The sequence below is a fragment of the Barbus barbus genome (genome assembly GCF_936440315.1).
Source record: "Barbus barbus genome assembly, chromosome: 6".
Taxonomy (NCBI): Eukaryota; Metazoa; Chordata; class Actinopteri; order Cypriniformes; family Cyprinidae; genus Barbus; species Barbus barbus.
The window spans coordinates 31439366-31464437 of NC_136734.1; the positions used below are offsets into that span (position 1 = coordinate 31439366).

Sequence of the window (25072 nt, forward strand, 5' to 3'; positions counted from 1 at the left end):
TGATGACAGAACTGTTATTTTTAGGTGAACTTGAAAAGTTAGAAAAAAAGAACTTGCTTTAAGAAAAAAAAAAAATCTGACTTCACCTACAGTGAAGAAAAAGCATTAAGCTTTGAGACTTTCTGAGATGTTTTGAGACATTAAGGATGTTCTTTAGGCATCACAACAACAAACAGGATGTCACACTCTAGAGCTTCTAATAAAAAAAAGTGGTGCAACTGTTTAGTGAACTTATGTCTTCACACTCAGTGGCTTTATCTAACAACCAAGATGACAGACAACAACATCAACTGTCAGACACTCCATCCGAAAGCAGAGCCTCTTGATCTCTATGCCCTTGTGTGACACGTCTGACCTCACCGAAGCAGGTGCTAGTCTTAAGGAATGCTCTGAGGTTAGCAGAGGTTAGATAGAGCATGCGGTGAACCCCAAAGAATGGCAGGAATGTCCGTCCTGTGGAGGTAGGGGTTCACGGACAGAGACGCTACAAATTCAGCATCTTCAGACTTTGTTATGCTTAGCGTATCGAAAAATACAGCTGCCTCTCCTGTGCCAGTTATGTAGCAGCAATCATTTGTGAGACAGCCGTGAACAGCAGCCAAAGCGATGGTTGTAAGAACGTCTTTCGAAAAATTTATTAGCTCAGAACCCATTTCAGCACAAGAACTGCTTGTTTGTTTCAAAGACTGTCACTCTTTGTCATTCACATGTCCTAACTGTCCGACCTGGCACATTTTTACGGTATAGAATGACACAGCACTCTTTCGGGAACAAGTCTTTAGAAAATCCCTGCATGCCGATTAAAAAGAACATTCCTTTGACCTCTTTGCAGCTTTGCCAGGCAATGTGGTAGCTCCAACACAAAGAAAACAAATAGTTGACCACTGATGAGTCCAGTGCTGGGGAGGAAGGGAAGGAGAAGAGGAAGCAAAGCAGTAAATCTTCAATCCAGGCTTCTTTGCATCAACTTTACTGATTATTTTGTCTCATGTTTACCTCAGATCAATCGTTAGATACGTCCACATGCTGTGTTACATTATGATAATGTTATTGACAGCTGAGCACAACTGAATCTGAATCACCTCTGGAAAGATGTATACTGAATGCTGACAGTATGCAGCATGTGACCAAAACAGAATTCAAGACACGAAATGTTGATATTCTACATCAAATTGTAAGATTAGAAAAGCAGAATGAAAGGAAGGAATTTTAAGGGACAACTTAACATCCAACACAACCAAAACCCAACCACTAAAGAGCAGGAAAATTGAGAAATAATTTAAAAACAAATACACTCAAGCAATCAAAAGCAAACAGAAGAGAAAGGAGGATGAGAGCGAGTGAATCCCCAAACTGACCTGCTTCACTTCAGCCGGCATCACGGAAATCCTGTTTGGTTAAGCCTCTGGGAGAAACGCGAGGAGAACAATATTCTCTTGTGAGTGGATTTTGTCTCTCTGTCAGTCAGTCAGTCTTTCGTTCCTTATTATGCGAGTACGTCCTGTGAGAGCCGAGGCAGCTCAGAGCCACACAGCCATCCTTTCCCGACGGTCACATGCACGAATACACTCCGTCTCTCTCGTCTTCTTACGTCTTCTCTCTCTCTCTCTCTCTCTCCTTCTCACACACACGCTCTTTCTAACACATGCTTGTAATCCTCTCAGGGACAGAAGAAACCCGCCTCCACCGTTGCCAAGCGAGGATGCTGCAAACGTTGGGGCGAATAATGATTTCAAAATGAGGAGAGATGCTCTAGACAGTCCAATGAATCCTTCAGTAAATTCAGGAATCCGGCTGAAGAGAACCAAAACAAAACAGCTCACACACAGAGAAGTGGAAGGGAAAAAAAGTTGCCCGTTGCTGAAACAAAACCCTCTGGGTAGACTAATTAAGAGGGGGGCGGACGGGTGTAGAGGACGGGGAGAAGGGGGTCTGTGTGCACGTTTGAGTGAATAGAATCTTCCCAGAAGGCAGTTGCCCTGTTCACAGCGTAGAGTTTTGTACTCTCGTTCTCTCCCTCTCCTCACCGAGCATCTATGCAGACAAGGGTCAGACAGATTGGAGGGGGAGGGGGCTGACAGACAGATGCAGCTGGAGTGGAAATAGAGAGAGAGAGAGAGAGAGAGCGAGAGAGGCTCCACCCAGCCAACATGCCAAAAGAGCATGAGCCCTGAGAGGGGGGCAACTCTCCACAAAACTTTATTTTCCTTTTTTTTTAATCATACGTTCTCTCTCTCCATTCTTTTCTCTCTCAGCTTTTGTCCTTCCAGCTTGCTAAATATGAGAAGGGGAAGGAAAGAGGTTGCAGAATGATTTCAGACAGCATTCAGTGACTGATAATGTGAAAGAATTTTAATCCAAATCTATGAATGGCTTTAGCACAAAGCCGGACGGAGGGAGAGTTCAGGGATGGGCACTTTACACCCTAGGTGTCAAACTCATTTTAGGTTGTGGGCCGGATACAGGACTGCTATTTTTATTTGTTGGACATTGGCATGCTCGTGGAGATAATAAAGTAAAGAATCAACTACTTCACTAACCTATACTGGGGTTAAATTAAAGGGTGCATGTCGAATTTCTTAAATTTCATCCACCATACCTTTTGAACGGTAGTTTAAAGGGGTCATATGATGCGATTTCAAGTATTCCTTTCTCTTTGGAGTGTTACAAGCTGATTGTGCATAGATAAGATCCCTGAAGTTTCAAAGACTAAAGTCTCAAAACCAAAGAGATATTCTTTATCAAAGTTAAGACTCTGCCACGCCCCCTAAATGGCTCATTCAAACACGCCTACATGTCTACGTATTTGCGTAATGCCACCCGTGGTTTCAGTAACCGCAGTAGCGTTGATGCAGCCATGTCAGGGAGACACTGTGTGTTTCTAGGTGAAAGCAAAAGCACTTTATTTGGCCTTCCGAAAGTAGATGCATTTAGGAATCATTAAGATTACTTAGAACAGAACAGCAACGGATTTTATGGACGACCGTTTCATGAACCTAGGAGGTAATTCTGACTTTGCTATGACAATCTGGCGCTTCTGAATCAGCTACTGTAAGTATGTTTTGTTATTAGTTTAAGTATTTGCTATTGACTGCGTGTGAGAGAGCGAGAGAGAGAGAGAGAGACAGGGTCACATCACAGTGGAGTCAGCGGTCTTAATCGTAGCTTGTGTGCAAACACATACGAGCTTCATCACTGTGTCTGTCACGCGACTCTGTTCCCCTCTCAGGCTTGAACTGATGGTAAAACTAAGGACATTATTAACTGTCTTTACATTTATATTGAAAGATGAAGCTCGCGATTATGGTAAGGGACGTTACATTTCCGATGAGTGCTTGCGGTGTTCGGCCAATCACAATGCACTGTGCCAGTTGGCCAATCAAAGCACGCTGCGCTTGTCTGAAGGAGGGACTTTGTAGAAAACTACGTGTTTGAGAGAGGCGGGGCATAGAGGACCTACAATAATGTACAGTATTTGAAAAATGTTTTTTGAACATTAAAGCATGTCAGCATATTCTGTTACACCAAATACACAAAATAATGATCTTTAAAAAAAAGCATCATGTGACCCCTTTAATAAATAATATCCCAGTATTCAGAGAAAATAAGTATAAATGGTAACACTTTTGAATATAAGAACCAATTCTCACTATTAACTAGTTGCTTATTAGTATGCCTATTTTTAAAATATTGGCTGTTTATTAGTACTTTTAAAGCACATATTCTGCATGACCACATTCTTCATCCTTAATCATCTTTAAATTTAGACAAAACCACTTAAAGACAAAAGTTGTAGTTAATGGTTTGTTAATAGCGATAATTGGACCTGAGAAATAAAGTGTGACTGTATAAAAATAATTTAATAAACCTCAGAAGTCTACTCATTATCATCAGTTGATTGTAACAATTTTTGTGTTCAAATTCAAGCAATTGTTTAAAATAACTGACAGCTCGTTTGAAAAAACCAACAATAGTAATGTATGCCAATCTCACACTGTGAACACCTACCCTAACACAATGTTAGGTTTCAACAAATAAACCATAGGCATACAACTAATTTGTTAATTACAAGCCTGTGTCTCAGTCAAACGTAACTTTTTGAACTTATTTGACCAAGAAACTCCAGATTTGAGTGCAAACTCTTGAGTAGAAATGCTTCAATAAACTGCCAAAGCTGAAAAAATTCCAACTCGGAGCTCGCACACTCTTTTACTTAAAAACCAAATCCTTCTCAAACTTCGAACAACAGTCAGCACAAACACACCCCCGTACTGAAGAGCATCATGTCTTATCTAGCAGTAACAGCCTCAATCTGTTTGCAGTCGACCTGAATGAATTTGTTTCTTTTTCTACTACAGAGTCTGACACCAAACAGACTGCAGAACGTCCTGTGGTCGCCAAACAGTATAAACATGTCAACAAAAAAGTGTTGATAAATAAATAAACAAAGTAATCAAAATGTTTTAGTGGATTCAGGCCCGAGGAGGTACTGCGATGGAACAGACGCCGGGAAAGGTTAACGTGGACTACTGCAGAGAGAAAGACAAGAAGAGAAAACAATAGATAATAAAACATACAAGAGAGGATAAGAAAGATACGCAACGTACATGCGACTGTTTTAGTCTCATAAATATATTTATGAGCGCTGAATATTTGAGAAGGCTTTTGCTCAAGAGGATGTATGATGTTTGCTTAGGGTTGCAGCACTCCCAGATTTGGAATGTAATGAATTTCATCATTAGAAGTTTTCAAAGGTGGCAACTCAGCAAAGATCGTATTTTAAATGCATCACCTCTGTAACCGAGCACTGATTATATTTAATACAAAAAAATGTGGGACTGCAGACTGGGAAATAAACATACAATATAGTTTCTCTTGATATGCTTGATCAAACACAAAAATGTCAGTCTTGGTTCTTATGAGATCCTGAGAGAGAAAATGAAGAATCAAAACTAAAAAGGGAAAATGCAGAGCATAAAATTTTGCATTAAAGGAATAGTTTCACAAAAAATATAAATGCAATCAATATTTACTTTACTTGATCCAACCTAAATTACTTTTCTTCCCCTGTGGAAAATAAAAGTGAATTTCTGAAGAATCTCCAGGCCATTCTTTTCAATATAATGAAAGTGAATGAAGATGTTGTTAAGCTCCAAGATACAACAATAAAACTAGTCCACAATATTCCAAGTTTCGTAAAGTCAAACCAAAACACTGTGTTTCATGTGTTCATATTATGATCAGCAATGCCAGATCCATGAAGAATCACTCTGGTGAGTTGGATCTTTTCGATTAATCCATTGATACAGTTCACAAAAAAGGTATGAATGATTTGTTCATGAATTTGTCTAATTCAGTTCTTGAGTTCAACCCACTGTTTCAATTATTCAGCTTCAACCCACTGGCGGGGAAGATTACCAGGGAATAACGTGATAATGTAAATGTGGTTTGTTCCTCACACAACACTATCACATGACTTGAGAATACTTAGAATGTACTTCACACCTCATGGTACCTTTGATACTTTTTATCATTTTGGAGCTTGAGAATGCTATACAGGTAACGGTGAGTAAATACTGACAAAAGGTATTTGTTTAAATACACTATTGTACATCTCACACTGTCATGACAAGCACCTCATTCAAACTACCATTAAATATCATCTCCACACCACTGCTTTCAGTCTGAGCTGTCCTATTGTGTCATACCGACATTCTCACACAATAGCTGCTCTCCAAACGCTCACTTACTCAAATCTCATTATCCAGTCCTCCGCTCGAATCGAGTCTTGCTATGATAACATGTGTAAATAGACTAGGGCCCTGGTAATAAGGTAAACGACTGACAGTCTGAACACGCACACCAATCTCTGGATAAATATAAAGAGCAGAAATGAGTCTTTCCACACACACACAAAGTCAATAGAGCCATCAAAGACCAGACAGAAATATTACACATTTCATATCAGTGGGAAAACAACAGGAGAATAAAACAAAGTAATTTAGCTGATCCTAGAATGCACTACCTGCCATACAGAGTGATGACTATTTAAATCCTTTAGGAGAAAGTCAAATAAAAATATCAATACTTTTTGCTTTCATTGTTTACAAGTCATTTTAACCAACATTTCTAACTCTATATATTGGAATAAGTTGTTAAATCAACCCATTTCTGTAGAAACATACCGGTAATCATCAGCTATATCTTCGATCGTTATCCATCAACAAGTTTGTGCCACACAAATGATTAAACTGTCGTGCTAAACCACTTGAAGACAACCACTATATTAAAAGTCAGTGTTGCAGCCTCCGAACAACTCTTTCAAGTAACAGTGCATTTTACACACTTCAAGTGGTTTCAATTTAGGCTCCCAATAAGAAGGTCAAGCACACATACTTGTTTGGTTATATATGAACATGCCAAGTAAAGGGGTCACATTCCTGGAGTGACTCAGGGGTCTCATAAAGCAAGAGATTCTTATTTTAAACACATGAGTTCAGGATCCACTGAGTGAACAGCAGTTGGTCTTTTAAGTGGTTCCAAAGTCACTCCTGCTGGTACAGTTTAGAATACAGCACAATCAGGAGCCCTTCAACCTCATTCAGTAGCTGATGAGTTAGTTATATAGTTCAATATTATAGACAGCTAGACTACTAATAGTGCCCCGGATTGATTAGGCCTGGGCGATATACTGAACGTTTATAATATAATGTAATATTGTACACACACAAATATTTTACAACATTGTGATTATCAATGTGTGCCAATGGCTGTTTGATGATTATTTAAATATATTAAAAAATATATTAAAAATACAGTTGTGCAGCTTAATATTTTTGTGGACACCATAACATATTATTTTTCAGGATTCTTTGACAGTCACTTCATATAAATTTAATCTTTGCTGAATAATAGTATTTGAACTATTTTTAACTTTTAACTATTTCTTTAAAACGACAACAACAAAAAACTTTTTTGAATGATTAAAAGTAACTTTCCCCAAAACTACAATGTTACGTGGGCCAGGCTTGCTCTTTTGTTTTTATAATAATAAAAAACCCAAAAGTAATATTTTTGGCATTTTAGGCTAAAGGAAGTGCCTCTGCACCTCACTCATTTCGCTCACAACTTCTCTCAACACAGTTACAGAAGAGGTGTCAGTGAATAAATGGGAAAACAAATTAACTTGACTTATTTGAAAAAGTAACTTGGATATTTCATTGTTAACTTAAAAGTAATGTTTACTAGTTAAAAGTAATCTGATTACGTAACTTGCGTTGCTTCTAATGCTTTAACCCCAACACTGCTATAAACTAATTATATAAAACCTCTGTCAACAAAGTTGATTGAAAGTTGTTTTTCACCTTAAATCCACCCGGTTTTTCAGTAAATATAATTATAAAACATTATTATTATTATTATTATTATTTCACAAAAATACTTTTAAGCCATTAGATAAAGTGGTGACACTTTAAAATAAAGTTTACTTTTTTAACATTAGATAACTAAATTATTCAAAAAAAAATATAAATGGAAAATTATTGTATTTTTTTCACTAACATTAACAAAGATTAGTAAATACTGTAACAAATGTACTGCTCATTGTTAGTCAATGTTAGTTAATGCATTAACTAATGTTAACTGATGGGACTTGATTGTAAAGGGTTACCAATAAAACTATTAAAGTTGCAGTAGGAGATCTTGGAAAATGCTAACTTTAACTTGATAGCACTGAAAGCGAACGTCCCCACCCTCCCTGCACGTCGCTGTCCAAAGACACACCCCCTGAACACATACAGTATACACACACAGACCAGACGACCAGAGACAACATTACTACACTCTAAAAAATGCTGGGTTAAATACCACCCAGCAATTAGGTTGCTTAAACCCAGCGGTTGGGTTATTGCCCAGAAGGCTGGGTTAAACATTTAACCCAACTGCTGGTTGAAAACAACCCATCATGTCAAGTCAAGTCAAGTCACCTTTACTTATATAGCGCTTTTTACAATGCAAATCGTGTCAAAGCACTGCACAATATCAAAAAAGGAAAATAATGTGTCAAGTTTAAATAGTGTCTTTGCAATCAGGTCGACGATATCGCTGGAAATGAAGCGCCCCCAACTAAGCAAGCCAGAGGCGACAGCGGCAAGGAACCAAAACTCCATCGGTGACAGAATGGAGAAAAAACCTTGGGAGAAACCAGGCTCAGTCGGGGGGCCAATTCTCCTCTGGCCAAACAAACAAACTGGGTAATTATTAGACAGAACACCATCATGTGTTCTGTCTAATAATTACCCAGCACTGGGTTGTATTTAACCCAGCATTTTTTAGAGTGTACATTGACTAGGAAGAAGTATTTTGATTGGACGAACATTTCTTGGTCCTACGTCTTCCACAGAATATATAAATACAGATAAATAAATTTAAACCACTTAACTTAATGATTGCTATCGATATGTGAAGAGACTTTCAACCAGCATGTTTCTGAAGACAGTTACCTATTGCACCTTTAAGACAGACATTGAATATATTACCCAGCACTCAGATTACAACACAGGAAATGCTGGACACAACATTATTTACCATACTCAGAGAGTGAGAAAAAAGATTAAGCAATATTGTGAAAAGAAAAAAAGAAAGAAAACTCTGTTCTTCGTGCATTTTAGAGCTTTTAGAGGATTAATCATTTGATGGATTGTGGAATGGGTATGAGAGCGGTCCGAGAGGCCCTCTGTAGAATATGAATAGCTGTGGGCACCTGCAGCTGCTCTGAATACAAAGAATGCAGCTATTCCCACTCCTCAGTGAAAGCGCCTGTCCTTCAGTGAGCCAGCATTATGAAACACGCGAGCAGGTTCACCTTTCTAACACCTGCAGACATATCAAAAATAGGGATTACTCACAGGATTACAATTTTTAATGTATTATGAAAGAAATATAGCCATATCACTGGAAGTGGATCCTGATATGACATACTATATGGGCTTTACAGGAAACTACCTGAAGTTTCACGCTCCACTTCCCATCGCTCATCCACAGCAGTTTTACTCTCCATTCTGTCTGCACTTATTGAAAATGAAGTATGATCTAACAACAGGTAACTTCTTCCAAGCAGCTTTGTGAGGCACATTTAAGCATTTGTGACGATCACACGCCCAGTGACTCTCTCACATGATAAAACCATTACCATTCATGTAGCTTTCTAGACCATGCGATGACCACAAAAGAAAAATACTTGATGCATGCAAGCTTCAACATTATTCTAAAATGTGCAGCTTTACTCATGACATTGTTTTCTTGGTATAAAGATATTAAAAAGACATTTAGGCAAAAAACCATCTCGTTAATAATAATACTTGAACAAAAAAATATTTGTAGTCATAAGTGCATACACAAACGTTCCACTTTCTTGTTACACATTCTCTGACTGCCCCATATTTTTAGTCACATTAGTAATTTTCAAAAGGAAAACTTCTGAAATCTACAAGGAGAAAAAAAAGTTCAGTAGAAAAAACTGTTAACACCATTTATGTGAGAGCAGAAAAAAGCAAAATGAGACAGAGACAAAATAAGCAATGCAGGCAGTTTCACTGCTGCTTTAATTATAGTTTTACAAGAGCTTTGACTTTTCCTAATGGCACTGGAAGCGAGGTGGCATGGGAGATTGTGTATGTGTGTGGGAGGAGGGTGAGAAAGTCATTGTTAAGCAGGTGATTTACAAGACTGTGGGCCTCCCAGGCTTTTCCCTGCAGTGCAACTTCCTTGTGTTTTGCGGCTAACCCTATGTCTCCACAGGCATGGAGGAAATACACCCAAAAGCCTCCAGATAGGACAAGCTTTACAGAGCATGTCTGAAAATGTACATACAGTTTGTATAGTCTATGACTGCTTTCAGTGCACAATTACGGTGTGTGTGTGTTCACGGTGTGTGTGTGTGTGTTCACTGCTGTGTGTGTGCACGTTGGATGGGTTAAAAGCACGAATTCCGAGTATGGGTCACCATACTCATTCACTTCACTTATTAAACAATCATTTGAAGATTTGGTCAGTAACATTTTTTAATGTTTTTGAAAAAAGCACTCTTAAGCTTATCAAGGCTGCATTTATTTCTTTAAACATTCTTAAAATATCTTAAAATGCAGCTTAAACGGTAAGATTGTGAAATGTTTGTTAATTTTTCCAATTCTTTGATAAACTGCAATCATTTGAAAAAGTAAAGGTTTTTACAAAACAACGGATTGCAATTTAATACAAACCAATTCAGTGCATCCTTGCTAAATATTCATTTCTTTCAAGAAAATAAAGACCCCAAACTGTAGTGTACTGTATATACATGTTGGAAAAATAAGGCCATATAAAAACATGAATGAACTGATTAGATCATTTGGATTGCATTTAAAATAATAATAACAAATAGAAATAATGATATATACACATTTGTTCAATAAATGTCATTTGTAACATAAAAGTAAAACATTCCATTAAAATGAAGCCTGGAATTTTTCACTTCTCTTTTCTCAACGTTTACAGAACAAGCTGAAAATGTCAGCTGAGCTCCTCACACCTGTGGACCTGTACAGCAAAACTGAGGAAACTGAGCAGTGGTGTATCATACCATCTCTGTGTGTCTTATCGCAGACAGCACTGATCAAAGCAGCAACTTTTCTTCCAAAGCTCTCCACGGGCCTTTCAGACTCAAAACATTTAGACAGAGCTAGCAAAGTTCAGCCACCAAGCTTCAGTCCTCCAGGCACGCTTCCCGAATTTTAAATAGTGTTCTAGAATCCAGGAAGAAATACCGTAGCTGTGATGTTCCTTGTACTGCCTCAGGTCACGACCTCTGAACATTACTTACACGTGGGACAGTTAAGGTTACTTTAAAGAAAAGTTGTCTCTGGTGTCAGAGTTGCTGTGAAAGGTCTGCCATTGATGGAGTCCTATTGTGTGTCTCTGTCACTGTGTGACCTTTTAGGCCTTGTGAAGAATAATAAAGGCTCAAAAACAAAATAAATCGATGTCTCCACTCAGTAAACTGACGGAAGATAAAACCCTGAATGAGGCGAGTCCTTTTATTCTTTGGGAGTCAGATCTATTAACACTTGATCCACCTCCCAATACAGTATTAATGAGTACAAGACACAAGATGAATGAGGCACATATGCAGAACAATAACAACTGCAACAGTGTCAACTATTCCAAACATCCCAAGAAACTGCATAGATATGGAAAATATTCAAATTACAAAAATATTGAGATTTGCACAGCAAAACGAAAAGCCACTGATACAATGAAAGCATGAGAGGACTGCTGAAAAAAATATTAATAATATAGTTAAAACACGTTCATGACACTGCCAAGAGTTCAGCAAACATGCTAACCTAGGATGCACTTGTTCACTTTAACTAACACCACCAGCAACATCACCTCCGGTAACAACATCAGCTACATAAACCCACCAGCTTTTGAGCCCAATCACTATGCGGTTTGTTATCTTTAAACATAATTCTCATTGAGAAAGGAAGTGACACGATATAAAGACAGACATCTAGACAGAAGATACCAGTCAGTTTCGGCAAACTGATTCTGTGACATGCAAGGCCTTCTGACAGTAATCAACATGTAAAAGGGCAAGCTAATTTTCAAGCTGTCATGTTAGGCAGAGAGGAGTAAAACACACAAGCTTTATGGGCAGGTGAGGGCAGCACACAGGCTAAACACTTAATGGAAGAGACAGATAATCAGAGTCTAAGCAGTGACAAGGGACCTGGCTTTTTTCTTTGAGAATTACACATATCTTTAACTGGTTGTACAAAAGAGAAAAGTTCAACAGTAACGTAGAGTAAAAATATTTCACATTTTGTCAATGACAATGAAGGAACACAACATATGCACCTCCAGAATCAATCAGAAATTAATGATATGGCGTTGCCATAAAACAGACATGTAGAGTATGAATCCACTACCCCTGGAATTATCTACTGATTGCTAACATGGAATAATTTTTATCTGCATAATTTCCCACCAGCAACCCACAGAAACCTTACTGAACTATGTTTGGGGAAAAAAAATAATAATAATAAAAATAAAATAAAATAAAAATCAATCAAATCAATCAATAGCAATATTGTCTGTTGTTGATCTGGATGCAATCCAGTGGTGAACTTTTATTGATTACATATATTTTGCAGTCCAGTGGAATTTGAAATGACTGATGAAAGGATCTTGCAAATGTAACTCAGTTAAGAACATTACAGGTTTTCTCAGTCGCTGTGGTGCATTTCTAAGATCAGAAATGAAATTTTCAAAACTACTTGTTCAACTTGCACATCGTTATAGCAGTTTCTCATTCTTTTGAACAAGTTGTAATTGCTTTGGTGCATTCATGCAACTGATTACGTATTTGTCTGTGGTTTCCTACATTATCAGTTGCTAATATCATGTTGATCAAAATGTATTATATAGTTCTCTGGGCAATTGTCTTACCCTTCAAAACATCTAGTAATTAGTTCATCATATAAGTCATTAAATGCAAAATGGCTGATCTAGTTGTCATAAACTGTCAAGCAAATTTTCTACACATTTCTATGAGACTTTTTTTAAATTTGCCATGAATTGTGCAAGTGAATCTTGACTAGTTTCACTAATGAAGAGAATATAGATCAACCAATGACAAACCAGTTCACTGAAATAGCTCAAAAGGTGCATCTCATGAACCTTCAATTGGAAAGCATATATAGACAGAGGACAACACAGGAGTTACAAATTCTGACAATGGCTGAACATCCAGGAAACAATAAGGGTCAACAGCCGAGAGGCAGAAGAGTAGTAAGGATGCTTGGTGGAAGGGTACAGAGGCAAAATAGAGGATGAGGCAGAAGAGGCCAAGGACAGAGGCACATATCAGGTGAAATAAGTGCCACTATTATGGACCATGTTGTCAATCATGGCCTTACAATGGCTGAAGGGTGCAGCTAAATGTTGGGAGATCGACCATATCCTCAATAATTCAAACATTTTGAAACAGTCTCTTTCAATCAATATCCCACATACAGTAATGTATAAATTACTTATTATGTACAATACTTTTTAAATGGATATATACAAGAAGTGCAGTCTTCTGCATTTCAGTATAGTAACTGTCATCCAAACTGTTGCCATAGTTGACAGCATGTTATACTAACAGAGTGCACTGTTATATTGACAACATGACTAAGCATTATGACTATCCTGTTTAATGACACTGATGACACGGATATGTTCATGAACTAAAGATTTTGAGTAAGAAAAAAATGAAAATTATGTCAAAAAATGAAAATTATGTCATTAATTACTCAAGGTCATGTTGTTCCAAACCCATTCATCTTCGGAACACAAATTAAGATATTTTTGATAAAATCTCAGAGCTCTCTGAGCCTCCATACATAGCAAGGATATTACCAAGATCAAGGCAAAGACACATAGTAAGGACATCGGTAAAATAGTAAAATAAATAAGTAAAATAAATGATTGTTTTCTTTGTACACAAAAAGTATTCTCATAGCTTTGTAAAATTACGGTTGAACCCCTGATGTCACATGGAATCATTTACTGATGTCCTTGCTACGTTTCTGTGCACTGATCGTGGCAATATCCTTGCTTGCAGAATTTTCATTTTTGGGTGAACTAACCCTTTAAGCAACCTTCAAACAAGGGGTGCAGCTACAGGTGGACAATGTCCTACCAAAAAGGCCTAACAGAAGTTCTTAGCCTTTTACATTCTTCTTTCTGTAACTTTTGGATTGCAATCCAATTTTCTCCACAAAAAAAATAAATAAAATGTACAAAATAAAATTAAACCTGGGTCTCTAGAAGCTTACAGTATTTCTAGACCTACAATTAATTATTTTGTAACGCCCTACTACTCCAACTCTAGTGAATCATTTTCAGTGTTGGGAGTAACGCGTGACAAAAGTAATGCATTACAGTAACGTATTACTTTTTGATGTACCGCAGTAGTGTAAGGCATTACTAATCAATTTTCAGTAATATTTTACTCAGTACATGTTCAGCGCTTGCATTACAACACACTTTTAGCCCCCAATTTTTTCTTTATTTAAAGTTGGGCTCCGACTTTTTTATGTCCCTAGGCCCGGGCTTCGGTCATAGATCAGACGCGGGCCGGTCCTCGGGCCTGTTTTAGGCTTCTCATCTTTATATTTTAGACATCCATCAATTATTGATGAAAAAAAATTACCATGCTGGTGGAAACAACATGAGTCCGTGCTGCTGCAACTGTCAAGAGCGGCTCGACAGTGTTTAGTGTCCCGCAGCAGCAGTGAGCCGTCAGCACAGATGAAGAGTTCTGCCTTCAAATACACGCAATAAAGCAAAAGCCCCAGCAAAAGTAATTACCATGAATGTGTCCGGGGGAAATAGTAAGGATTCGCCATCTCCTCGTTAGACACACCTTTAGAGAGAAGTGCATCTTTACGGATAACGATTATATTAAATAGTTTTTGTTTTTGTTTTTATTTGTTTTGTTAAGTAGTAATTTAAAGCTTTCTATAGATATATTTATCATGTCTGTGAGGAATGTCTTCGCTGACTTTAGGTTCATTTTTGTGAAGCGCTCCTGTTCAAGATAAAAGCACAATGTTTTGTTGATATTGTGAGTGCACACAAATAAAAGTAGACCCTTTACAGTTATGAATGATGTATTACTCTTACCTTTATGAGCAAAAATTATGGCGCAAGTTGTTTCCATTGAAAAAAAATTGCAATTGATTGTGCTGGTGCCTCCATGTCCTGTGCTTTAGCTTCCACTCTCCGCACAAACTACTGGATACAGCGCACATTTATCTAGGTTTAACGTTTAAACATTGTTATACGGTTGAACTTATCTATAGATAACAGATTGAACAGTATATCTATAGATTTTATTTTAGGCAAGTCATGATGATTTGAGAAGGCTAAATTGATCAAACATAAGCTATGATCAGCCTGCCGGTCTGCCGCTGGCCGCTTGGTCATTACTTTAAGAAAGAAAAAACTTATTTAATGAACAAAAAATGCTCCAAAGGTTTTTTCTAAATTAACTTAATAAAAAGCCGGAACGAAATATAAACACTTTGCCATTAGGGCAGGGCTCTAGGACATTTTGTCATTTTAGAATGTTAAGTTCTACTTCTGTAGATATTTTGTTGAAAGTAATTTAAAAGTAATACAGGAGTCATGTAACGCATTACAATTCTGAGACAGTAATATTGTAAGGTAAGGAATTACTTTTAAATAACAGTAACAAGTAATCTGTAATGTATTGCAGTTTGGAAGTAACTTGCACAACACTGATCATTTTGCACTGACGTATTGTAAAACTGCAATAGTATTAATTTTATTTGCTCTCATATTGACTTTGGTTATCCATCCCAGAAAGGCATCCTCATAACTCACTGCCTCAGAGACACATTTGACTCCCATAAGGGACCCAAAGCAAATGGTATGGTCTGTGAGATACTATGAAAAAGCATGTGGTGGAGAGAGATGTAAAGACGACTGATCCTGGGCACAGACGATGAGTCACTGCAGAACAACACCCAGAGCAATAACTCAGCCGAACACAGCTCAAGCTAAATGAGATACAGACAGACTGATTTCATGAAAACAATGGAAATGATGCAGCATCAGAATGAAACGAGGTATGGGGCTGCTTTGTTCATTCACACAGACTGACGCATGACTGGCCAAGCTGGAATGGTTTACCTGCGTGACCATCTGTTGCCAGGCCAGCGGTTGGTTGCTCCCGCCTGTGGTGCCGCCCACCAGTCGATCAGAGGGCAGACTGCCGCGTTCCAGCTGCAAGGAGACATTGCGGCGTTCCTCTTCAAGGGCTCTGGTCAGACGCTCGAAGCGCGCCTCCTGCTCTTTGACTGATGCCAGGATACTGGCGGCTGACGGCACGTCATATTCTTCCATGGCAGCACCCAAAATTATATGCTAATTACAGGGCAGGGTAAATGGGGGGGGGGGGGGGGGGGGGGGGAAGAAATAGCCATTTAAGGGACCGTTCAGCCAAAAATGTAAATTCTTTTAACGTTACACACTGTGCTTACAGTTTTTTTTCTTCTGTGGAACATAAAAAGAAAGTTATTTATAGCAGTATGTCTATTTTTCCATTAAAAGCACACTGGAAGCAAACGGCTGACCACAACTATCATTCAAGGAATTGAACAACTTTAGGGGCAGTTTTATAGGGTCAGTGGATATTCAGGACTTGGAGCATGTGGAGCATCTTTTGTTTAAATATTAGAATATTCTATAGGATAAAATAAATTTACATCGAAAAGGTATCATTTTTAACTATTGCTATAGGGATAAAATGAAGAAGGTCCCACAAAATATCTCAGCTTTATACAAGTCAAAAGATTACTTTTAAAATACAGTCCTAATAAATAAATACATAAAATAAATAAATAAATGAGACAAGAAAAACATAAACAGGGTTTGTCCCTTAAGACTTTCCATAGTCCAGTCAGTGTTTATTGTAGAACGTGTTTGTTTTCATAAGACTGTTTCAATGAATTTTATGAAAAATATATTCTAGGCTTAAATCCGGAAGCCCACCCTTAGTACCGCCCATGTTCCCCACACAAATAAGCTATCAAATGACCAAAGAACACTAGTAAATATAGAACAAGTCGTATGGACCACTACCTTTATGATGTGTTTTTGATGGCCTCTGGTCCCCATCCACTTTCACATTCCCTTTTTGTGTTCCACATAAGACAAAGTCATACTTACGTGGAATGACTTGAGTATGAGCAAATAAAGACAAAAAATATCCATTTCTGGCTTAACTATTCCTTTAATACTGACTATGTAACCCTCAAACCTAACATTGCATCAGTATCCATGCACCAAATGCTGCAGAGTCACACTGCATTTGTGCTATGAGCAGCAATTCCTTTACTTACTTTACGTTCTGCATATAACAGCCATAAATAGCTAAAACGCACATGCATATGCCACAAAACAAACTCACTATAGTTCCAGACTAAATTCACCACACGTCAACACAATACAGGCTATTACCATGATAACATCGTTCATGCTACGCAGGTGACAAAATGTAGACAATGGAAGCTTCACATAGAGCATAAACAGTTCACCTGCATACACACCTAGCAGGTAGTGGAGAGAGGCAGTTAGAGGACAGACATCCCCCTAGAAGGACAGACGGGAGGAGATGTGCCCAGCAGGAGGCAAAGAGAGCGAGCGAGAGAGAGAGAGCTGGCTGCAGAGGAAAAGAAAGACAGAAGAAATCACAGGTTAGATAACACCCTGACATTATAAACATAATAGACAGAATTCTACTCTGTTTCCTGGGGAATTAAAGAGGATGAAGATAAAGAAATGAATGAGAAGATGCTAGAGAATGATAAATGACTATTGAAACCTCACTCGCTGACTTTGAGCAAAGTAGATTGTTATAGGGCTGTCAGGGGACAGGTGTACAGAGACGAAGGGGGCCAGATTGAGTATGGGATGGAAAAGGGGACTGGTGCAGATTAATATTTACTAAGAACGTTATACAGTTGTCATTTTTCATTCTCCATTAAACCAAAACCACAAATGGACACACACACAGTAACACAAACACGCTATTCTCTGCAGAACAGTCGGTGTGAAGGTCCTATTCCCTTTGAAGCACAGCACAGTACACAATGCAGGCTTTGATGTTTGTTTCTGGCTGATCATTTATTTATCTTAAGTGCCGTTCTGACACAGCTCTGACGGCAAGGCATTGTACTACAGACTTGTTCTGGGTACAAAGAGCAACTGCACAAGATCTAGCAAAGGGAGCCAATCTGCCTCTGGTGTTGCTCCTGCCTCTGGAAAATAACTCAAGAATAAATTTATCTGCTAGATAAGACAAGTTTACAAAAATGTGATAGCTTATCATGGAAAATTGAAGTCAATAAATACGTGGCAACAATGTGAAAACGGATAAACTTTCATTATCTGAGATGTAAATGTTAGATGTGATTAACACAGTGGTTTTCAAACCGTGGGTCGGGTCGCCAAGATGATTTAAGGAAAACGTATGTAACCAGTTCAAGACTCAGGAAAGAAGCAACTAAACAACATAAACAACAAAACGAAAGTAACCGGCAGCCACCTCAGATCAGAATCAAATGTGTATTTGTGTTTGCAGCGTTGTACATTGTAGCAATCAGGGACATATCTGTTGATTTCTATAACGCAATGGCCAATCAGAGGAGTTTTAGCGAGTCAGAATCGACTCACCGCTCAGAACGCCAGTGTTCTTGTTCAGTCCAGAGTTCTGGAAGCTCGCGACGCCAATCCTCTGATTATAATGAACAAATGTAAATAAGAGATTAATTGTGCTGTGTTGACAGATTCATTGATTATAGCGGAATTAGAGATCGCGATAAACTGAAATGAGTGACAGCTTTTTAAGGAAGCGCACTTTACACGCTTTCTTTGCCATATAGCCTATTCTCCATTCAGAATTTGAATAAAAGTTTCGTTTTTCATGCTGCTAAGAGGACCAATGGGGCATAGGGTCGCTCTGAAAAAGTTTGAAAACCACTGGATTAACAGATCACTTTTAGCATTTCATAAGAAATGAACTGTTCTCCCAGCTAGGTCTAAAAAATGTTACGTATTAAATATAGTTGAATATATATGAACATATCTACCTGGCATCTTGTTTATCCAACCATCTGTTCATCCAATTTTATCTTGACAAACTTTGCTTGACAAGTACTTTCCATCCTTTCAAATTCTAATTACAATTCTGCATCCTGCAACCTCAATTTAAATTCAGGAACTGAATCAGGAACTTGCTTTGATCTAACCTTCAGTGAAAGTCTAAAAGATTTTTATTATCAACTTTTTTTTTTTTTATTATCGACTCACTCCTCCTAAAAAGGCAGAATGATGTATCATTCATATCTGTAGCACAAAAGGGCAAGGATGATTTACATGCCAAAGGGGTTTGGTCAGATCCCTAACTCCAAGGCTACATCTACATTAAAGGGATAGTTCACCCAGAAATTAAAATGTGATGTTTATCTGCTTACCCCCAGGGCATCCAAGACGTAAGTGATGGATTGTTTAGATTGCTTCCGCATTTATTTTGTTTTCTGAGGGACACTGGTATAGCAAATATGATATAGAATACAGTTTTGGAAATTAATTAATTAAAGGGGAAGGGGAAGAAGAGAGAGGGAAGTCTCCCTTCTAGTTATAGTTTATCTCTGTCTAGCTCCGGTACACACTCCAGTACAGTAATGCACCATTAAAGTTGGATGCCAACCACCATTAAACATCAAGGAAGAAGAAGAAGAAGAAGAAGATTGCTTCCGTGCATGCGTCTACTATGCCAGAGCACGTTGATGCATCACACGCCGGATGTGAACGCGCTCAGGACAGTTGGACATTGTGGTGGATCAGCGGTAAAAAAATTATATAAATACTGTTCAGTTTCTTGCACAGACCGATTGTTTCGTGTCTTAAGACATCAATGTATCGTCACGAGCCGCAGGGTTTAATTTGCTTTTTTCTGTGTATGTTTTTTTGTCTTTCAAAGCCGTGGGTCCCATTGACTTCCATTATATGACTGACAGACTGCAATGGTTCGAGTTAAAAATCTTCGTTTGTGTTCTACTGAAGAACTACATCTTGGATGCCCTGGGGGTAAGCAGACAAACATCAAATTTTCATTTTTGGGCGAACTATACCTTTAATGTGGATACATTTGAAAACAGTGTTTTCATTTTAAAACGCTCTCTCTGTTCACACTAGCGTTTTCCAAAAGTTTGTCATCCACACTGAAACGTCAGAAAAGGTTAAATTCGCTTTACTGTGCATGTCTAAAGCATCAAAAAAGCTCACTGTGACGATACAGACATGATCATTTTTCACGCAATTCTTCTGGCAGGATCATTTTATTTAGGAAAATATCTCACCATTCACTGACGTGTTCAGGTCCCTCTCACACACAATTGTGTGTCTGATCAAACTCAACCGCCCACATGTTTTGCCTCAAACAGCAAATCGTGAGTACATTTTCTGTCATCTTTGCACGATTGTGATATGAAGAGTGTACAAAGTAACACATCTGTAGCAATAGTGTGAAAGCGAATAGAAAAATAACAGGCACAATACCAATATAAACATATCTGTTGTTAAAATATATTTCACATGAAACATGCATTGTTTGCAAAAGCCATTGTTTGCATCATTGTTTTCAAAAGCCTCTGTTTTCACAGTAAACACTACAACGTGAAAACGATGATTTCAAATTTATCCACTTTGCGGTGAGTTTTCAAAAAGCTCTGTAAGGGCAATACAAAGCAACAGTAATGGTGACTTTCCTTAGCAAACACCACTTTTTAATTTCGACAACACCTTTTAAAAGCTTTACTACTCAAGATTTATATATGAATTGTTGTAGTGCTATAGTATTAGTACTAATCAAAATTACACACAGAAAGACATGTTAAGAGGTTGCCCAAACCCTCATTTAAGAGCAGCTATCAAAATCTTTACAGCATCAGGGCACAGCGCTCTCATCATGGGATTAACTGAGCTATGATGATGAGACTGTTATGATGACGAACCCTGCTTTAGGATTACAGAAGCTGCCTATCCCATACTCTCTATTAAAGGGAATTCAGGGCCTGATGGAAAACCGGTCCCTGCCTCTCTAAGTGTCAGCAGGAGAATGACAAGCATGTCAGACATGCCCACTGCACTTATGACCACAGTCCATCAGACTATGCTTAAAATAGTCCAAAGTAGTGAGGCATTCCAGTTCTGGTTTGGAGCTGATTTGCTAATAGTTTGGAGAAGGAAAAAAGGACCGTTCAATGTCAGTTAACTGTTCCGGCAGGAATATCTCATCTGTACCCTGCATTAACCTTATAAAGGGCTTTACTGGACTGATGGCAATATCTGATCTAATGATTGTCCCACAGACTAACAAAGATGAATGAGCCAGTTTGCCAACAAGACAGGTAAATTTAAAGGGATAGTTCCACTATTAACATTCAATTATTTACTCACCCTAATATTATTCACAACCTGTATGACTTGCTCTCTTCTGACAAACACAAAAGACATTTCAAAGAACATTGTGATCCAAACAATATTTATAATAATCACTGCATAGAAGAAAGAAAATTACGGAGGATTAAAACAAACATTTAACAGAATGAACTTTTGGTTAATAGAGCCTGCTAACTGAGAAATCTGTAATAGGTTATGCAAACAAAATCGATAAAACAAACAAAAAGGACACAATACATAGGGTTTCATAACAATTACTAATGGGCAGAACTGGCTTTACTTCACATGAACTGTGCTCATACTGACACAGTGTTTTTCCTCAGGGATAAACACACTGCAGCATAAACCCTCGTGCTAAAAATAGCCGTGTAATAAATTTACAAACGCAGTTGGAGCTTTCTGCGTGGTTTCAGACATGAGATGCAGCAGCAGAGGTACATTTAAAAGCCTTGACTTGAAAAAACCTCAACAACAAATCCATCAGGGGTTGGGGAACACCTACGGTATATATCCAAACACAGGAAACATCAACTTTACTTCTGTTCAGGTGAGAACACATTGAAACAATTGTGTTTACGGTGCAAAACATCTCAACCCAAGAAACCTGGAACAATATAAGCTTATGAAACACTGAGAAAGGTGGTTATATAAGGCAGCATAGGAAGTAAAAACTATGTTTTACCATCCAAAACTCACCTACACAATGTTGAAGTTGGCCTGACAATTTCTGAGCAATCATCATAGGCCCAATCACTAAGAAGCTGCACTGTTTATCATGTTTTCATTGATGTCTGTAGCGAAAATGATAAGGGATGAGTAATGTTACCACAGCAAAGCAATACTACTGCAGGATTTCTGCAGATGGATGAGGAGTGGCCAACTAGACAGAAAACTGGTTGGAAAAGAAATGCCCCCCAATTAGAGAATGGTCTCATTTCATTAACCCCAGCCAATCCCTTCTTCAAAAAGATAAACCCTCTTATTTCTCCTCTGGGGGCTAGAGGTCCAACATAAATCAATCACCAGTCCAGCTCCACCTGAGGACCATCTGTGTGTGCAGAGTCTGTAGAGTAATGAGAATTGGCCATTTGGTGCTGTTCAGAGATCAGTTTTGTGGGTTCAGAGCATGGCAGAGCATTGGGTAGAGGGAGGTTAATTCTGGACCAGGAGCTCCTGCTAAGAGTAAAGAAGACCAATGAAATGGCCCTCAGTAGCACCTGATCCCATTTTTACACTCATCTGCACCTCTCCACCCGAGTTCAGATACCAAATTAAGGATGCATTAAGTTCAATCACACAGATTCAAACAAAGGGATGCTAACAATCTCAAGAGGTTGAGGGCCCAGAGGCACTTTTGATGAATGATGGACCGGTGCTTTTCGGTAATCTAATATATTTTGTTCCAAGCACAAAGAGTGTCAAAAGGTGAACCCTGAGAGGGAATGGAAAATCGCTTGAATCAAAAGATATGTTAGAGAAGTTCTCTAGGCATCACTGTGGAGTATCTGCGCAGGAGATTTACAAATGACACTCATTTAAAATGTGTGAATGATTGCAGATACTTATATAACACAGCTAAAAACAAAAATGTAAGTGCTAGCTCACTCATTTATTTTACAATCATTTATATGGATTTCTTATTATTTCTCTTATTCTTTCCTATAAGTGTATTCGTCTTTCAAAGATGAACAAACATCTTGTGGGTTTGGAACAAAATGAGGGTTAGTAATAACTTTCATTTCTGTGTGAATTTTCTGTTTAATAAAGTGATAAGACAGTAGTTTCCTTTCTTATTTGGGCATAACAGGACAGAATGACTAGATACCATCTAATTATCTCTGTTTTCTTGTTTGATTTTATTTATGGTTTATTTGTGGCACTATGGGATGGAGGTCTGGGGTATGTTATAGGGTAGTCTATATGGGAATTATATATTTGGATTATTCTGTATCTTGTATGTTGTGTTTAACTTGAAAAACCCAATAAACATAATAATAATAATAAAGTGATAAGACAGACCTTGAGTCTGTGTATGCCTGTTATATAGTATGCAAAATGCACTATGTTAAATGAGTATTGTGTCTGAATACACAGTACTTATGAAACAGAATCTACAGCGGAGCAATTAACAAACAGTAACTCAGTAGGACAAAGTAGCCAATAAAAGCACCTATATGTATTCAGGACAAAACTAGTGCCTTCAGACTAAAACCATTTTATTGCTATTATTATTAAAGTGTATTTTAAATTAATTATGCAGAACTGGCTTTGAAAATTGCTTTATCAGTTTGCTGAGAAAAACTATATTGTCAGTCAATATCGCCTCACATTTGGATTTCAAAGCAGTTTCCACCATGGAACGCATAAGAGATAAGTTTGTTTTCTAGGAGTAGGAAAGAACGGGGAAATAAAGCCATTGCTTACCCCTTATTTTTTTCCTCGTCTTTGTTCTTTGAAGTGACTCTGGATGGGAGGAGCCTTTCTGAATGAACCAGCAGTGAGAGAGTCAGAATAATATCCTCAGTTACACTCTGGTTCCAAGTCCTTAAATAACGCAGTGTGCTAAGGGTACAGTGACACAAATCAAAGGAATGCCATGCTGTGACACCTCTCAAAGAGGATGCACCCTTATTGTATTTATTTACATACAGAGTTTGCACATTTCACACAGAATTATACATCATCTTCACCAACTGATTATACTGAGAGAATATGGAGGCAAGTAAAAAAGATACATCATACTACGTGTGAACAGGACCAGGAGATCTTAATAAAATTTACATCAAAATACATCAAATTTTTTTGGCATGCCATTTTCATTATGTAGTGTACAAACCTAAAGCAAGAATTACATTTTAAACATTATAATTGATTATAATGGTACATTGCAAAAATTCTATTCTGAACAAGTATGTTTGTCTAATTTTCAGTTAAAATATCTTACAATCATTGAAACAACTGAGAAGCAACAATGTATAAAATAGTAAGTTTTCAAATAATGCTTCTTTGATATGTATTTTGTCTCACTGCCTTGGCAGTTTTAGGAATAAACTAAATTTTACAAATGAAAGAACTCAACAAAAACTAGTTAAAAACTTTAATGTAGTGTTGTAGTTTTGTAGATACTACTTTCATTATCAGTGTATATAAAAATTGGTTCTTCAGCGGTTCTTTGGTAGTTGAGGTGTTATATAGCACCGCTAAGTAGTCCTTTGGCTTTTAATCATAGGGGAACCTATTTAAGTGCTATTTGGCACCTATAAAGAACCTGTAATGGTTCCTCAGCGGTTCTTTGGAGGTTGTTAAGGTGCTATATAGCACCATCTTTAAAGATATAGGTTTAGAGTTAGACTGGACAGACTGAACATCGTGTCGGTTTCATATGGATTACTTTATCGCAGAACGTTTGTTTTCGATATGACTTCATTTGAAAGTAGACACTTCAGGCTTTCTATAGAGATAACCATGTTTCTGTGTTGAGTATTTGCTGAGTTACACTTCATTTTAGTGACGCGTTACTGAAAACAGATCGCGGAGCTGGAGAAGACAGAGCGCACCCTGTTGGTTTTCTTTTTTTCCCCAAAACCACAAAGTTTTGTTGTAATCGTGAGTGTACACACAAAAAAATAGACACTTAACAGTTTCGATTGATGTATGACACTTATTTGTGTGACCAAAATCAACAGAGTATTTTTAGTGTCTTTGCACTGATCTTAAAAAAACTGAGCTGGTCACGCTGGCGATACAGCTGGCCCCGGAGGGTTAAAGAGGTTCCCCTATGATTACGAGCCAAAGAACCACTTTTAATGGTGGAGTCCCAGGCCATGTTTCTTGGCACAGCCATTTCCATGTGGCTTTGTCACTATACATACACTACCAATTCAAAGTTTGGGGTTATTTACCATCAGCAGATTGTAAAACTATGACAGACGTCACTGCCTTTTCCTCAGTGATCGATTGCTATTTGTCATTTTTGCATTTCAAACTTTGACACTTT

General features: G+C 37.9%; 1 protein-coding gene across 34 annotated transcripts in view; it reads right to left on the minus strand.

Moving 5' to 3' along the window:
• LOC306870898 (splicing regulator ARVCF-like) overlaps positions 1-25072 on the minus strand; it is a 201784-nt gene that overhangs the window by 95729 nt on the left and 80983 nt on the right. For 14 of the 34 annotated variants that reach the window (XM_079418455.1, XM_079418441.1, XM_079418445.1 and 11 more), the window contains exon 1: positions 1359-1617. The exons of 7 other annotated variants lie outside the window; for them this stretch is intronic. In XM_079418455.1, the coding sequence (XP_079274581.1) occupies positions 1359-1379 (21 nt within the window). In that variant the 5' untranslated portion in view covers positions 1380-1617. Of the gene's footprint in view, positions 1-1358; positions 1973-15741; positions 15976-17159; positions 17273-23499; positions 23638-25072 lie in introns of those variants that run through there. 13 more of the 34 variants (XM_079418461.1, XM_079418453.1, XM_079418459.1 and 10 more) reach the window with 9 other exon arrangements.